Source organism: Colobus angolensis, unplaced genomic scaffold, assembly GCF_000951035.1.
Source record: "Colobus angolensis palliatus isolate OR3802 unplaced genomic scaffold, Cang.pa_1.0 Scaffold286, whole genome shotgun sequence".
Taxonomy (NCBI): domain Eukaryota; kingdom Metazoa; phylum Chordata; class Mammalia; order Primates; family Cercopithecidae; genus Colobus; species Colobus angolensis.
This window is the reverse complement of record NW_012116110.1, coordinates 1,897,240-1,914,168: the sequence shown is the minus strand read 5'-3', so window position 1 is coordinate 1,914,168 and position 16,929 is coordinate 1,897,240. Positions and strand designations below refer to the sequence as shown.

The window sequence follows — 16,929 nt, the reverse complement described above, 5'->3', positions numbered from 1 at the left end:
TTATTATATGACTGTCATTAACTTATATGCCGGGATGTTAGATTAAACATCATGGCCTGTTAGATCCAAACTCTCCACTGTGTTAAAAAGGTGGGAGATTTTTCAAAGGGCTGCCAATTGTAGGTCCCTAAGCAGAATCCAGCCTGCATACACACCACTGGGTGGCACCATAATTTATAATGTTGAACTTGAAAGCCTCTAAGTAGGGGAAGCACCCTTCAGCCCACCATGGAATCCATTACAATCCATGATTGAATGCACCTGCTCCCACTCTGCCCCTGACCTTTTTTTTAATGTGTCTGGCTCCTGAAGACATTTGCATTTACAAATTCTGGTGTACGCTAGTTAGAAGTTCAAGTCCTCTGTTATTTATTTATTTATTTATTTGAGACAGGGTCTCACTCTGTTGCCTAGACTGGAGTGCAGTGGCGTGATCTTGGCTCACCACAACCTCTGCCCCTCGGGTTCAAGTGATTCTCATGCCTCATCCCCAGTAGCTGGGATTACAGGTGTGCAACACCACGCCCGGCTTCAAGTCTTTTGGTTGAGATCAGGAATCAACCAACTTTTGACAAAAGGGCCCGATAGTAAATATTTTCAGTTTTGCAGGTTGTACGGTCTCTGTGGGCAACTGCTCAACACTGCTGTTTTGAAAATGCAGCTGTAGATAATACTTAAACCAATGAGCATGGCTGTTTCCAATAAAACTATATGCAGACAAGGAAATTTTAATTTCATATAATTTTCTCCTGTCATGAAATATTCCTTTAATTTTTTTCAACCACTTGGTAAAAGCCGAATATAAGAATCGTATACATTTTCTTAGCTCATGGCAGGCCAGTTTTGGCCAGTGGGATGTGGATTGCTAGCCCCTGATTTAGATCACTGACCAAAAAGTTTTTAAAGGTTTTCCAAAGGATGCCAGATAAATCAAAATGATCCCGGGCCTTTTATACTAGCAACTCACTTCCAAGCAGATCTTTTTTAAATGCGTCAAAAACGGTAAACTTGAATTATACAAGTTACATGAGCCTAACGAAGGCTTCTATTGGCTCTAGATTTTCTTGGGGCTCTGTGGGTGTCCCTCTCTGCTCTCTGTGAAACACTTCAGGGATAAGGATGCTAGGTCAATGACGGCACTTGGATTAGAAGCAATGAGAACCATCACAAAATGACAGCTCCAAGGGGCAGTCAAGAGAGTGTCACTGTCAGCTAGATCGAAAGTGAATTCAGTGGGAACAGACCCTGATTACACTTGAAATATATGTAAGTCACAAGCATAGAAATTTAATAGTTCTCCTGTTCTGATGGCTTCATGCCAGTTTTCCACGAACACTTCTATAAAGCCATCTTCCGCACACAGCGAGAGTATCTTATTTCTTTTCCAATCCTAGCCCACAGCTGAATGGTCTTCTGTTCCATTTTCCCCGTGGTGGACACAGATCCCCTCAACTAAATGAACCCCCTCCTCTCATGACTCACTTGAAAGAAATGAGTACCGTGCCAGTGAGGAGGCTAAGCCACATTAGCGCTCCTCCAAGAAAACCACTTCTAATGAGTTTTTGTCTTAACAAGCATTGAGAAAACACTGGCTCTTCCTTTCATTGTTCTCCTCCCCACCACATCAGAAAGAAGTGGAGGAAGGGCTCCAAAAAGGACCAGCAGAGAGGGTGTTTTGTTTTGTTTTGTTTTGGCTCTTTGCAACTTACCATTCTATGAGTTCTGACGCCTTGTTATATTTGTAATAGAACATGTTTAGAAAAACATTTCCCCCATAGCTGCTTCACTGGGGTTAAAGAGGACTTCACTGCAGTCTAATTCTGGAATGGCTCAGGTTTCTCCAGTAACCAGTAATATCTGAGCAGATTTCAATGTGAGTGACCAGGAGGGGGGAGAGAGAGAGAGAGAGAGAGAGAGAGTGAGAGTGTGTGTGTGTGTGAGAGTGTGTGTGTGTGTAAAGTTTGAGCATTTACCAAATGCTTGGCACCATGAGTGGGACAAAAGTCATCATACATGACATTGTTTTTGCCTCAAGAAGCCCAGCCTTGTTGGGTTGTAACAATCTGTATTTTGACTTTTGCTCAAAGGTCTGGTGAAGTGGGTTAAAATGCTGTTTCTCTAATAGAAGTTGCAGAAGTGTAGTTTTCAACTTCATGTCTTTGTTGAGTTTTTCAGGGGAGACTTTTTTTTTCCTTTTTGCAGCCCCATCCCCGAGCATCAAAATGCATTAGTAACCCTAGCTCTTATCTACCTTGAGTAGGACCCAGCATTCATTGGTTTGCTATTGCCTTTTGCTGCCATAGCTTTTCAACTCAGAGTTCCGTAAGGGTTTATACGTAGATCTGCACATAGAGAATCAACTGCTACAGATTCATTTTACCCGCATTGGGTTTCCTCGAAAAGTACTTTGTACAGGGTGTTGTTATGACTATCGTTCTGCTTAGAAGACAGCAGAGAGCCTTCATCATGAATAGATTATTGCAAAGGTGATAGATTTGGTTGGTTTTGTTTTGTTTTATCATATTTCTGCATCTCATCAGCACAGGTTAAGAGAAGCTGGGGAAAATAGAATGAATAATTTTGGATGACTCAAATGCACCACGCTGGACAGCTCCCAGCCTCTGCAGTTTCTCTATGGGTTCCAGGAAGGCCCGGACAGGAGTGAGAAAATATTCACTCCTCACACCTAGCCAAGGAGTGTCTGGAGAGTTCTGTGGAAACCAGGAGCCTGTGTGTCCTCTGTCTATGCAGCAGTTGTTGTCGGCTGTGCTTGGAAAGGTGTGAAGAGTAGGCAGAGGCAGGCTTTTGGGAGCCGGGCGATGGCAGTCACTTACAAGGGGAACAAGTGAGGTTCTTATCTTCAACAGCTCGTCTGCTTGTCTGCCTGTGTGTGTCCTCCCCAAATGTGGACACAGACCCTCCCCTGCCTTCACCTTGTGGGGTGGGCTGCAGTAGGAGGTTCTGGATGCTGGCCTGATCACATCTGGCAGGCAGGGCTTAGCTGCATTTTCAGTGGGACACAGACGTTAGCATGAATCCAAGGAAAACAATCGGAAAGAGGGACGTGGAAGCTGTCAAGTCCCCAGGACCCCCAGGAGTCAGGACAGCCATGTGGCCTAGAGCACAGGCCTTGGTAGACAGGGCCAGTTCATGACTCTGCTTTCCAGTTATGTGAGCCTGAGTACAGAGTCTAACCCTCCAAGCCTCAGTTTTCTCATCTGTGAAGTGGGGCAACCTTGTGGGGTGCTTGTGAGAATTGAGTGAAAAGGGCACAGGAAGCCCTTAGCTCTATGCTTAAACAATGTTAGTTTGTCTTTTATGAGGAATATGGAAGAAACTGGAATTGTTTGGAAACTGGAGAAGAGATTAGAGAAAGACACATCTGCAGATTTTTAAAGGATTAATGTGTGGCACAAGGAACAAACTTTTTTTTTGAGATGGAGGCTTGTTCTGTCACCCATATTGGGGTGCAGTCGCATGATCTTGGCTCACTGCAACCTCCACTTCCTGGGTTCAAGCAATTCTCCTGTCTCAGCCTCCCAAGTAGCTGGGACTACAGGCACACGCTACCATACCTAGCTAGTTTTTGTGTTTTTAGTAAAGGCAGGGTTTCATCATGTTGGTCAGGCTGGTCTCAAACTCCTGACCTCAGGTGATCCACCTGCCTCGGCCTCCCAAAGTGCTGGGATTACAGGTATGAGCCACCACACCCAGCACAAACTTATTTCTACTGTTAAGACAATATGACTTAAAGTATGGCCTTTGCAGGAAGGCAGATTTTATATCACTAAAAGATGTGACAGAGATGCTCAGGAACAACCAGATGCTGAGTGGCCCCTGCACTCAGGAGCTGAGGGAGAAACGCTCACTCCAGATGGGAGGTTGGTTGGACCCATTGCCAGTTCTCTTCCATCCTACGACACCAAGAAATTTAGCAAAGAGGCTCAGCTTTTTTACTCTTGAAAGAATTTATGAAACCAGCAATTGTGTGGAATAAAACAGAAAAAATAATTTCCAAGGGACCCATTGGGGAACAAATGGCAAGCTCATTTGCTTAGAAATGTTAGTAACTTTCTCATTGTATTAGTTTGGGCTGCCATGACACACACCCACAGACTGGCTGAAACAACAGAACCTTATTTCCTCACAGTTCTGGAGACTGGGAGTCCAAGGTGGAGGCAGGGGACGGGACGGGCTGGTTTCTTTGGAGGCCTCTCTCCTTGGCTTGTAGATGGCAGCTTCATTGCTGTCTTCCCACCGTCTTCCCTAATCTTCACATGTCTGTGTCCTCGTCTCCTCTTATAAAGACATGAGTCGTGGATTAAGGCCCGCCCTCATGACCTTGTTTAACATCAGTTGCCTCTTTAAAGGCGTTAACTTCAAATGCAGTCATTTTCTGGGGTGCTGGGGGTTAAGGCTTCAACATAGGGATTTTGGGGAGGGGGACCCATGACAATCATCTCCAAGAGATTTATCCTTTGAGTTATGGGGACTAGTGACCATGACCGCCCTTCGGAATTTTTTTCATGTTCTTTAAACTGTATCCTGTCTGATTCCTTTCTCTTAGGTGAAAGGCCCTTTCCCTGCACGTGGCCAGACTGCCTTAAAAAGTTCTCCCGCTCAGACGAGCTGACGCGCCACTACCGGACCCACACTGGGGAAAAGCAGTTCCGCTGTCCGCTGTGTGAGAAGCGCTTCATGAGGAGTGACCACCTCACAAAGCACGCCCGGCGGCACACCGAGTTCCACCCCAGCATGATCAAGCGATCGAAAAAGGCGCTGGCCAGCGCTTTGTGAGGTGCTGCCCGTGGAAGCCAGGGAAGGATGGACCCCGAAAGGACAAAAGTACTCCCAGGAAGCAGACGCGTGAAAACTGAGCCCCGGAAGAGGCACACCGACGGCACAGGAAGTCACTGCTCTTTGATCAATATTCTGATTTTCCTCTCCCTGCATTGTTTTTAAAAAGCACATTGTAGCCTAAGATCAAAGTCAACAACACTTGGTCCCCTTGAAGAGGCAACTCTCTGAACCCGTCTCTGACTGTTGGAGGGAAGGCGAATGCTTTTGGGTTTTTTGGTTTTGTTTTTTTTTTTTTCTCCTTTTTATTTTTTTGGGGGGAGGGTAGGGGACGGGCGGGGGGGAGGGGGGTAAGGCCAAGACTGGGGTAGAATTTTAAAGATTCAACACTGGTGTACATATGTCCGACTGGGTGAGTTGACCTGTGGCCTCGCACAGTGATTCTGGGCCCTTATGCTTGCTGTCTCTCAGAATTGTTTTCTTACCTTTTAATGTAATGACAAGTGTGCTTCAGTTTGTTTAGCAAAACCACTCTCTTGAATCACGTTAACTTTTGAGATTAAAAAAAAAAACCGCCATAGCACAGCTGTCTTTATGCAAGCAAGAGCACATCTACTCCAGCATGATCTGTCATCTAAAGACTTGAAAACAAAAATCAGTTACTTATAGTCAATGGGTAAGCAGAGTCTGAATTTATATTAATCAAGACAAACCTTTGAAAGGTTACACTAAGTACAGAACTTTTAAACCTTGCTTTGTATGAGTTGTACTTTTTGAACATAAGCTGCACTTTTATTTTCTAATGCAGAGGATGAATAAGTTAAATACATGCTTTGAGGATAGAAGCAGACATTCTGTTTGGCACCACGTTATAATCTGCTTATTTTACAATATACACGTTTCCCTAAGAAATCGTGGCAGAGATGTGAGGGCAGAATACACACAACAGATGCTGAAGGAGAGGGAGGGTAGTGTTTCGCAAAAGAAAAAGAAAAGAACCAACAGAATTTTAACTCTATTAACTTTTCCAAATTTTCCTATGCTTTTAGTTAACATCATTATTGTATCCTAATGCCACTAGGGGAGAGAGCTTTTGACTCTGTTGGGTTTTATTTAAATGTGTGCATAATAGTAATGAGATCTGGAATTTTTTGGTGAAAAAGGTTTGTTGGTCTCCTTCCTGTGTTCCTACAAAACTCCCACTCTCAGGTGCAAGAGTTATGTAGAAGGAAAGGGAGCTGAAATAGGAACAGAAAAATCAACCCCTATAAGTCGTGAACGCCAAGGGAAAATACCACGATGATTTCAGAGGAGACTCTGCAAAATCGTCCCTTTTGGAGAACGTAGGCAACATGGAATACTACGAATGAAATCACATCACTGTATCTTTTACATCAATAGCCTCACCACTAATATGTCTTGTATCTAGGTGTCTATAATGGCTGAAACCACTACATCCATATATGCCATTTACCTGAAAACTTAACTGGGGCCTTTACGAGGCCAGAAAAGTGAACTAAGTTTTCATAGTTAAGAAAAGACCTCAAATGAGGGGAGTCAGCAGTGATCATGGGGGAAATGTTTACATTTTTTTTTTCTTCAGAAGTAACGCTTTCTGATGATTTTATCTGATATTTAAAACAGGGAGCTATGGTGCACTCTAGTTTATACTTGTGCTCTGAAATGTGTTGTGTAAACATAGGGTGCCTACCTATTTCACCTGACACATACTCGTTTCTGATTCAGAATCAGTGTGGGCTCCTGCAGTGGGCGCGGGTCACAGCTGACTCCAACTTCCAATACAACAGCCATCACTAGCACGGTGTTTTTTTGTTTAACCAACGTAGTTGTATTAGTAGTTCTATAAAGAGAACTGCTTTTAACATTAGGGACTGGGAGCAGTCCATGGGATAAAAAGGAAAGTGTTTTCTCACGAGAAAACATGTCAGGAAAAATAAAGAACACTTTCTACCTCTGTTTCAGATTTTTGAAACACTTATTTTAAACCAAATTTTAATTTTTGTGTCCAAAGTAAGTTTTAAGGGCATCTCTTCTTTCATATGAAATAGGTTAGGCTGCCTATTTCTTACTGAGCTCATGGAATGGTTCTGCTTATGATACTCTGCACGCTGCCTTTTAGTGAGTGAGGAGTTTGGGGTTGCTTAGCAACTTGCTAACTTGTAAAAAGTCATCTTTCCCTCACAGAAAGAAACGAAAGAAAACAAAGCAAAGTCAGTGAAAGACAATCTTTATAGTTTCAGGAGTAAATCTATATGTGGCTTTTGTCAAGCACTTAGATGGATATAAATGCAGCAACTTGTTTTTAAAAAATGCACAATTTGCTTCCCTAAAACATTGTTACTTGCCTTTTCAAGTTGTTGGCAAACACACATTTGATATTCTCCTATATGTTATAGTAATGTAACGTATAAACTCAATACTTTTTATTCTTTGTGAGTACATCCTGTTTTAAAAATGTCACAAAACAGGAACCAGCATTCTAATTAGATTTACTATATCGAGATATGGTTCAAATAGGACTACTAGAGTTCGTTGAACACTAAAACTATGAAACAATTACTTTTTATATTAAAAAGACCATGGATTTAACTTATGAAAATCCAAATGCAGGATAGTAATTTTTGTTTACTTTTTTAACCAAACTGAATTTTTGAAAGACTATTGCAGGTGTTTAAAACGAAAGAAAAGCTGTTTTATCTAATACTGTAAGTAGTTGTCATTTTCTGGAAAATTTAATAGTTTTAGAGTTAAGATATCTCCTCTCCTTGGTTAGGGAAGAAGAAAGCCCTTCACCATTGTGGAATGATGCCCTGGCTTTAAGGTTTAGCTCCACATCATGCTTCTTTTGAGAATTCTATTTGGTAGTTATAATTACAGAAACTGATTAGTTTGTCAGTTTGCAGATAGATTTAGCACAGTACTCATCACTCTGGATAGATTGAGATGTTCTTTCACAACAGATGATCTGTAACACTGTAAGATACTGATCTTTACAACTGTTTAATCAGTTTTATTTTTGTACAGTATTAGTGACCTAAGTTATTTTGCTGTCCCGTTTTTGTAAATCAAATGAAATTATAAAAGAGGATTCTGACACTAGGTATTTGGTACATATGTATATATGTTGTCCAAATAAAAATAATAAATGATAAAGACTGAATTGTTCCAGCCATTATGTGTTGTAAAAGGGGGCTATTTCACCATAATGAAAGTTACTTCTTTAACCTGTGTTCACAGGATTTTGGGATGAGTGCAAAGATGATTTTACCCTGTACCTCTTAACACTCGCAATATTTATATAGACTTGTGTGTATATACAAGACCTCTGAGGAAGTAGATGGAATAGAGGTCACTTGAAACCATTATGTTATGCTGGAGGGGAATATTTATATTTTGGGAGATAAATCACTTTAAGAGGCTTTTAGAGCTCATAATTGTGCAGGGTATACTAGGAACTGGTCAGAGAAAGTTGTAAACTCAGATTGTCCTCCTGAGATATGATATTAATAAGAACACACAAGTTGAGGTTTCATTGGCTCAACAGTAGAAACTAAGACCAAGCAAAGACAAGCATCAAAGTGTGTATGTGTGTGCGTGTGTGTTTGTGATTTATGCAGATATGTACTAGCTATTACGTATTAAGCTTTTATTGTAAACTAGTCATGGTGTTGGGTGTTTAGGTTTTTCTCGTTTAATCCTTATAGCAGCTCTGTATAGTAGGTAATTATTATTACGTACCTATTTCTGATGAGGAAATTGAGGATTGGATAACTTACCAAGAGGCACATCTAATAAGTGGCACTAACAGTGTTTAAATTTGGATCTGCTGAATCCAACCCTCCATCTTTCTTTGCCTGCATCACAGCAGCAAGGGATTTACTGGAGTGTACCATTCATTTGACCCATTTTATTGAGCATACCTATTCATGCCAGGCACTGTTGTCACTGTGGATACAAAGGTGAAAAAACAGACAAGGTCCCTGTGTTCAGGGAGCTTCTGTTAGTAGAGGGAAATACATAGCAAGTAAACAGATTATCCATGTACTCTCAGGGATAAGCATAATGGCGAGAATAGAATCGGGTGATGTGATTGTGACTTGGAGGGTGGGGAGAGGGTACTACAGATTGAGGAGGCAGGGAAGACCTCCCTGAGGGTCTTCACATTTAAGCTGGGACCTAGATGACAAGAAGGAGCTAGCCTCAGAAAATGTGTAGGGAGTGTGGAAGGAGTTTGACAGGAATGCGACCAGCATTTGGAGGAACAGGATGACAGTGGGGTGGCTGCAATATAAACTGGACGAGAAGAGAAGGGAAGTGCTGGGGCCCAGTTTGCAAGGGCCATGTATTGCAGGTTGTAACACGGTGTTTGCTTTTGATTCTAAGGGGAGGGGCAATCTGTTGGAAGTTTTAAAGCAGAAGAATGCTACGATCCCACTTGTATTTCAGCAAGCTCTTTCTGAGTGCTAAGGAAAATGGATTTTAGAGGGACAAGAGTGGAAGCTGGGAAACTAGCCAGGAGACTTCTGTTTGTCCAGGCAAAAGATAATGGTTTTCCAGACCAGGCAGTTAGCAATGGAGGTGGAAAGAAATGAAGGATTTCAAGAAATACATCAGAGGCAGAGTCATTTGGACTTAGTTATGTTAGGATGTAATGACCCTCAAGTCTATGGCCTGAGCAACAAGTAGATGTTACTGCAGAGTGGTGAGGGTGGAGGAAAGGGGGAAAAAGTGGGTGGATGAGGGAAAGGGCATGGGTTCATCTTTGGACATGTTGAGGTTCCAGTGCCTGTCAACTGGGAATGTCAAGAGAACGATTGTATGTATTAGTTCAGATCTCAAAAGAAGTGGACTGGACTGGAAATTTGGATGTCGTAGTCATATTTGACAGTAATTGGAGCCAAAGAAGTGGATGAGATCACCTGGGAGAAGAAGTAGTTAGAGCCTAGAACCAAAGAGGAGGAGAAGGAGGAGGCAGAAAGGTAGCTCAGGAAATAACAGGACAAACAAAACCCAGAAAATTGCAGGGCTGTTGAGTAAGGGATGGGGTGGGCTAGTCAATTGTGCTGCATGGCATTGAGGAGTATAGTAAGATCAGTGCTGAAAAGCGTCCCCTGAATTTAGGAATCTGAGGTTATTGGTGACTGATTAGTGCCATTTTATTAGAATGACAGAAATAAACAGCTGGTTGAGGAGGGGGAGGAGTAATCTCGAGGTGAAAATTATAAATAGAAAGTATAGTCAATTCTTGCATAGCTTGCAGAAAACAAAAGCAGACTTATTTATAAACAGCAAAAGACAGGAAAAAGAGGAGGCACAAGAAAAAGACAAAACAAGACGAAGGAAAATAGAATGCACATGCCACTTAAACCTCCTTACTAAAAGTTAGATTCTCAATTTGGATCAAAAGCAAAGTCACAGCACCTCAAGAGGCTGAGGCAGAAGGATGGCTTGAACTCAGGAGTTCAAGGCTGCAATGAGCTGTGATCATGCATTGCACTCCAGCCTGAGTGACAGAGAGAGACACTGTCTCTAAAAAAAGACTGCATTTTTTATCACTAGACAATAAAGTGAGCAATTAATAACAAAAGGATAATTTTGAAAGACTAAAAATAGTAGAGATTAAAATACTGTCAAAATTTTTAGATCAACACAGAAAATACAAATTATAATCAGTTTAAAACAATAGAAAAAAAACAATATATCTATAATATACCCTATACCCTAAAGCAGTACTTACAGAAAAATTCAGAGCCCCCATATGCTTCATTATCATCTATGAAAAAATAAAAATAAGCCAAGTGATCAATTTATGTTTGAAAATGAATGTATCTAGGAAAAGCATGAGAAAATAATAAAATGAAATTAACATAGAAACCCAAGCAGTGGATCTTTGAAAAGAACGATAAAATAGACACACTTTTGATAAAGCCAAACAAAAAAGAGAAAATCTAAATATGTATTATGAAAGAGAAGAGAGGTGTAACTATAGATAAAATCAACTAATAATTTTGGCCATCTTGATAAAATGTGTTAGAAAACTTTTCATGGGTGGCACAGTTGTATAGACTGAAAACTACTTTTCTAACTGACAAGAGTTTTGATGGGTGGTACAGTTGTATAGACTAAGAACTAATTTTTTGATTGACAAATATCAGAGAACTTCAGCACCCAGATTATATAGACAACATCTTTCAAGCCTTTAAGGAACCAATAATTTCTCTAAACGATCAGAGGCCAGATGCAGTGGCTCACACCTGTAACCCCAGCATTTTGGGAGGCTGAGGTGGGAGGATCGCTTGAGGCTGGGAGTTTTAAACTAGCCAACAAAGTGGGATCCTTTCTCTACAAAAAATAAAATAAAATATTAGCTGGGCATATGACTGTATTTCCATCTACTTGAGAGGCTGAGATAGGAGGATCACTTGAGTCTAGGAGCTGGAGGCTATAGTGAGATGTGATCATGTGACTGCACTCCAGCCTGGGCGACAGAGCAAGACTTCATTTCTAAAAATTTATATAAGTAAATTAAAAAAAAAAAAACTGACCATAGAAAATAATGGAAAACATCTTGATTCATCCAAATAATGGAAAACCTTCTTAATTCATAGTTTAACTCTTGACCTACAAGAATAGTCAAGAATATTTTACAAAGGAAAAGTAACTTAGGGGATGTGCCTTACCAGAAATGATAGTCTATTTTGAAGACATAAGAATGTATAATAATTGGCGGGGCACAGTGGCTCACGCCTGTAATCCCAGCACTTTGGGAGATTGAGGCAGGCGGATCACAAGGTCAGGAGTTCAAGACCAGCCTGGCTAACATGGTGAAACCCCATCTCTACTAAAAATACAAAAATTAGCTGGGTGTGGTGGTACGTGCCTGTAGTCTCAGCTACTCAGGAGGCTGAGGCAGGAGAACCCAGGAGGTGGAGGTTGCAGTGAGCCAAGATTGTGCCAAAGAACTCCAGCTTGGGCAACAGAGTGAGACTTCACGTCAGAAAAAAAAAAAAGTATAAAAATTTAATATATTTTGTAAGGGTGGTCGTCAGGTGCAGGGCCCATGCCTGTACTCCCAGCACTTTGGGAGGCTGAGATAGGAGGATGGCTTGAAGCCAGGAGTTCGAGACCAGTCTAGGCAGCAAAGTGGGCTTGGTGGTGTGCGCTTGTAATCCTAGCTGCTCAGGAGGCTGAGGTGGGAGGATAATTTAAACTCAGGAGTATGAGGCTGCAGTGAGCTATAATAGAGCTACTATACTCCAACCTGGGCAACAGAGTGAGACTCTATCTAAAGAAAAAAAAAGTGCCATCATAAATCAGTGGGGAAATACATGTATTATCTACTAAATTTTGTTTAGACAAAATATTATCCAGGAATAATTCAACTTATATCACACTGTATATCAAAAAAATCCTATATACATTAAAGATGTAAGTAAAATTATAAAAGCATTTAAAATATAGGTGAAGATTAATAAATCATGATTCATAAATCATGATTTGCACAAAACTAAAGGCAGAAACTATTAAAGATGTAAAACTAGTATAAATGAAAAATTAGCCTAAACAAAGTTAAAAAGTATGGATATGGATATGGAAAAATTCACATTAATAGGATTAATATCTTTACAACTTACAAGTCAATATGAAAAAATGAATGCATATTTAGAAAAATCTGGCAAATGATATAAACTGACATTTTATAAAATAAGAAATAAAAACAGCCAATAAACTTTTCTTAAATATTTGCTATGCTTTCAAAGAAATGTATTATAAAATAGTGAGGTACAGTTCTCTGGCTATGCTGGTACAGATTAAAAAATATAAAATACCCTTTTGGTTAAGAACTGGGAGAAAAGGACATATTGCTAGTGGGGATCCAAACTGGCACAATTTTTCTAGGAGATAATTGGGCCATAAGAATTTAAAAACTACGCAAATGTTCATGTACTTTTCAAAGCAATTGCATGCCCAAGGAATTATCATGAAAGTTTGCAAAGATTTAGCTGCCAAAAAAAAAAATGTACATGGTAGCATTTTTTGTAATAGTGAAAATTTGAAAACAATATCAATGTTCAGTTCTCATGGATGGTTTAAATAACAGTAGGGGCCAGGCGCGGTGGCTCACTCATGTAATCCCAGCACTTTGGGAGGCCCAGGCGGGTGGATCACCTGAGGTCAGGAGTTTGAGACCAGCCTGGCCAACATGGCAAAACCCCGTCTCTACTAAAAATACAAAAAGTAGCTGGGCATGGTGGCATGCGCCTGTAATCCCAGCTACTCAGGAAGCCGAGGCAGGAGAATCGCTTGAACCCGGGAGGTGGAGGTTGCAGTGAGCTGAGATCCCCGCACTGCACTCCAGCCTCGGTGACAGAGCGAGGCCCTGTCTCAAATAAATACATAAATAAATACCAGTAGAATAGTATGCATCCATTACAAATTGAGGTAGAATAGCTTCTCACCAAGGATATTCTGTAGTACATTAATTTTGTAAATGTTACCTTATAGGAGGATCCTATGATTAGATAAGTGTGGGATAGCCAGGTGAGGTGAACCAAGTTTCTCTACTGAATTTCTTTGCAGAGTTTTTGTTGTGATCCAGTATGCATCATTCATATCCCAGGGGCTGATGCATCTTGCAGAATTGCACAAACTTATTTGACTATGGTCATTTTGCCCTACTTTGTTTGTTTTTAGAGACATTATGAAAATCAGACTTTGAGAAATGACATAGAAATATGTTCACAATATATTTCTATAAAAAGCAGCTTACCCAAAATAGTCTCATTTTAAAACATGTGTATGTGCTCAGAAAAAAAAAGGCTAGAAGGATTTAAAGGATACTATACAAGAATGTTAACCATGATTATCTTGACACATAAGAGTAGGGATAATTTTAAATTTATACTCCTTATCTATATTACGCTAAGGTTTCTACAAAAAGAATATATATTACACTTGTAAAAAGAGGGAAGAAAAAAGGAAATGCCCATAAGTCAGTGTAAATGTGATATTTTATTCACTTATTTATTCTGCAATACCAATGCAGTCATGCATAAATGCCATATTTTAGAACAGCAACATGAAGCCCCTAGCTCTTGCATGAGGGTTAACTTGCCCAACTATGGGGTCACAACCAGAAGTCGGTTTGGGTTGATTTGGGGTGGCCTCTGTGGCTGTTGCCCTGGCAGAGCAGTGAATTCTTGGTATCTCTCATCTGTTCTCTAGTTCATGTGGCCTTTGTTCACCCTGGCAATGAGACAGTTGCTTCTTGAGTTTCAACTCAAGTAAAGAATTGAATGCAGTTTTTACTCCTGGTTTTCACTACAAACTCAATTCTTCCTAAGTCAAATGGTATCATTTAGGGTTTTCTCAAAAGACCAACCTGTGTTAGGCCGTTCTCACATTGCATTGCTATAAAGAAATACCTGAGACTGGGTGATTTATAAAGAAGAGGTATAATTGGCTCATGGTCTGCAGGCTATGCAGGAAGCACGGTGCTGGCATCTGCTTAGAAACTTTTTTTTTTTTTTTTTTGAGATGAGTCTTGATCTATCGCCCAGGCTGGAGTACAGTGGCACGATCTCAGCTCACTGCCACCTCCACCTCCTGGGTGCAAGCAATTCTCCTGTCTCAGCCTCCCAACAACTGGGTTACAGGCGCCCACCACTACACCCGGCTAATTTTTGTATTTTTTAGTAGAGACAGAGTTTCGCCACGTTGGCTAGGCTGGTCTCGAGCTCCTGACCTCAAGTGACACTCCTGCCTTGGCCTCCCAAAGTGCTGGGATTACAGATGTGAGCCACCATGGCTGGCCAGAAAATTTTCAATCATGGTGGAAGGCAAAGGGGGAGCAGCCACATCACATGGCCAGAGTAGGCACCAGAGAGAGGGGAGAGGTGCTACACTTTTTTTTTTTTTTTTTTTTTTGAGGAGGAGTTTCGCTCTTGTCACCCAGGCTGGAGGGCAATGGCATGGTCTTGACTTACTGCAACTTCCACTTCCCAGGTTCAAGTGATTCTCCTGCCTCAGCCTCCTGAGTAGCTGAGATTACAGGCATCCACCACTATGCCCAGCTACTTTTTGTATTTTTAGTAGGGATGGGGTTCTGCTATGTTGCGTCATTAGTCTCAAGCTCCTGACCTCAGGTGTGGTCCTCCCACCTCGGCCTCCCAAAGTCCTGAGAATACAGGCATGAGCCACCATGCCTGGCCAACTACACACTTTTAAACAACCAGATCTCATGAGAACTCACCATCACGAGAACACCATGCAGCAGATGGTGCTAAACTATTCTTGAGGGATCAACTCCTGTGATCCAGTCACTTCCCACCAGGCCCCACCTCCCACACTGGGAATTACAATTCAACATGAGATTTGGGTGGGGACACAGATCCAAATCATACCATGACCCATGTTCAAATCCTAGCTGGGTACCAGGTCCAAGCAAGTTATTTACTTTCTCTGAGACTCAGTTTGTGTGGATGTGTGTGTAATATCCCATAGCATCCTTGTGAAGAATAAATCAATAAAATATGTAAACTGTTAGCTCAATGCCCCTACACAAGGCTAACAGTTTTGAAACACTAGGTTTCCAACAAATATTTGTTCTTCTCATTTCTCGCATTCAGAGTGAATATGGCCCTCAGTGAATAATAACAGTTTCAACCCATTTTCTCTTTCTTGAGTGGGTCCAGTTTTCTTACATCAGCCTTTGCTTATACAAATGAGTGTTGGTGTCGGCAGACTACAGCCCCAAGTGAAATCTGGCCTACAGTCTGTTTTTTTAGGGTTAGTGAACTAAGAATGTTTTTTACATTTTTAAATGGTTGAAGAAATAAAAATATTTTTTAAATAAAAAGGTATTTTATGTATTTGTCAAATACATAAAGATTATGTGAAATTCAAATGTCAGCATTCATGAATAAAGTTCTATTGGAATGCAGCTCTTCTTATACACTTATTGCCTGTGGCTGCAGTCACACACACTAGGTTTTGGCCCTCAAAGTCTAAAACATTTACTCTCTGGTCCTTTGCAGAAAACAAACAACAACAAAACACAAGAAAAGCTAACTTCAGCTCTCGGCAATCTATTACATAAGTGTTTCTTGAAGGCCAGCATTAAAAAGAAGAAAGTTTCTGCTTCTCAGAAATGAAAACAAAGATAAGAAAGATGTTGCTCATTGGATTGCATTTTTTTTTAAAGTACACAAAATAATATTTTTTGAAGGCTTAATTTTTGAAATCTCAGCCGGGCACGGTGACTCACACCTGTAATCCCAGCACTTTGGGAGGCTGAGGTGAGAGGATCAGTTGAGCCCAGGAGTTCAAAACCTGCCTGGGCAACAGAGCGAGACCCCTGTCTCAATAAAAATAAATAAATCTCCATTTCCATCACATTTCTTCAACTCCTATGAATTCTGTGATAGGTTTGGGTTCACAAACCTTGGCACAGCTAAGATTGCATGTTTCCTTCTGTATTCTCTGCCTGCCCATTGGTTAGGAGCCACCACATTGACGGTTAAAATGTTTTTACGGTTAAGCTTTTAGGTTGGTTATCTCCATTTTAAAATAATTTCTTATTTGCTTATCAGTTCTAAGTTCCGATTTATTTTTGTTTTTGTTTTTGTATTTGCTTCTGTACTGATTAATATTTAATCAGCAGTACTGTAGGAATTTTTTTTTTTTTTTTTTGTCATTAGCCTCCCCTATTTAGTGATTTATAGACAAACACCTGAGAAGACCCTGTGATTCTTTTGTAATGCGAGGATTCTGGTGAAGTGTGGCCGGCTTCACCTTCTCATTTACCTGTAGGTAGGTAAGATGGTCCATTCTAATGGCAGGTATTCTGTTTAACACAGTAAAAGGCATCCCTAGGAACAAGGATGTAGAGTCCCTTAGGCAGAGCCTCTGTAGGAAGATTACTTTTTTCTCCTTTCCCCTATGGTAATGAGTATTTTGGTAGAGACTCTGCAACCGCGCCCAGCTGCATAAATCAGGCTTATGCTGAGTTTAAATAATTGGAGGGCAAATCTAGCACACCATTTATTTCATTATGCTTTTTCTACAAAAGTAAAAAATCTTTCTTTTTTTCTCCCCGCGAGACAGAGTCTC

At 40.7% G+C, this 16,929-nt stretch overlaps 1 protein-coding gene across 1 annotated transcript in view; it reads left to right on the top strand.

Annotated features, from left to right (window-relative positions):
- KLF9 (Kruppel-like factor 9) overlaps positions 1–7,978 on the top strand; it is a 28,978-nt gene extending 21,000 nt beyond the window's left edge. Inside the window, exon 2 of the mRNA XM_011948900.1 lies at positions 4,568–7,978. Within this exon, the coding sequence (XP_011804290.1) occupies positions 4,568–4,797 (230 nt within the window). The 3' untranslated portion in view covers positions 4,798–7,978. The remainder of the gene's footprint in view (positions 1–4,567) is intronic.
- Positions 7,979–16,929: the final 8,951 nt, after the last annotated feature.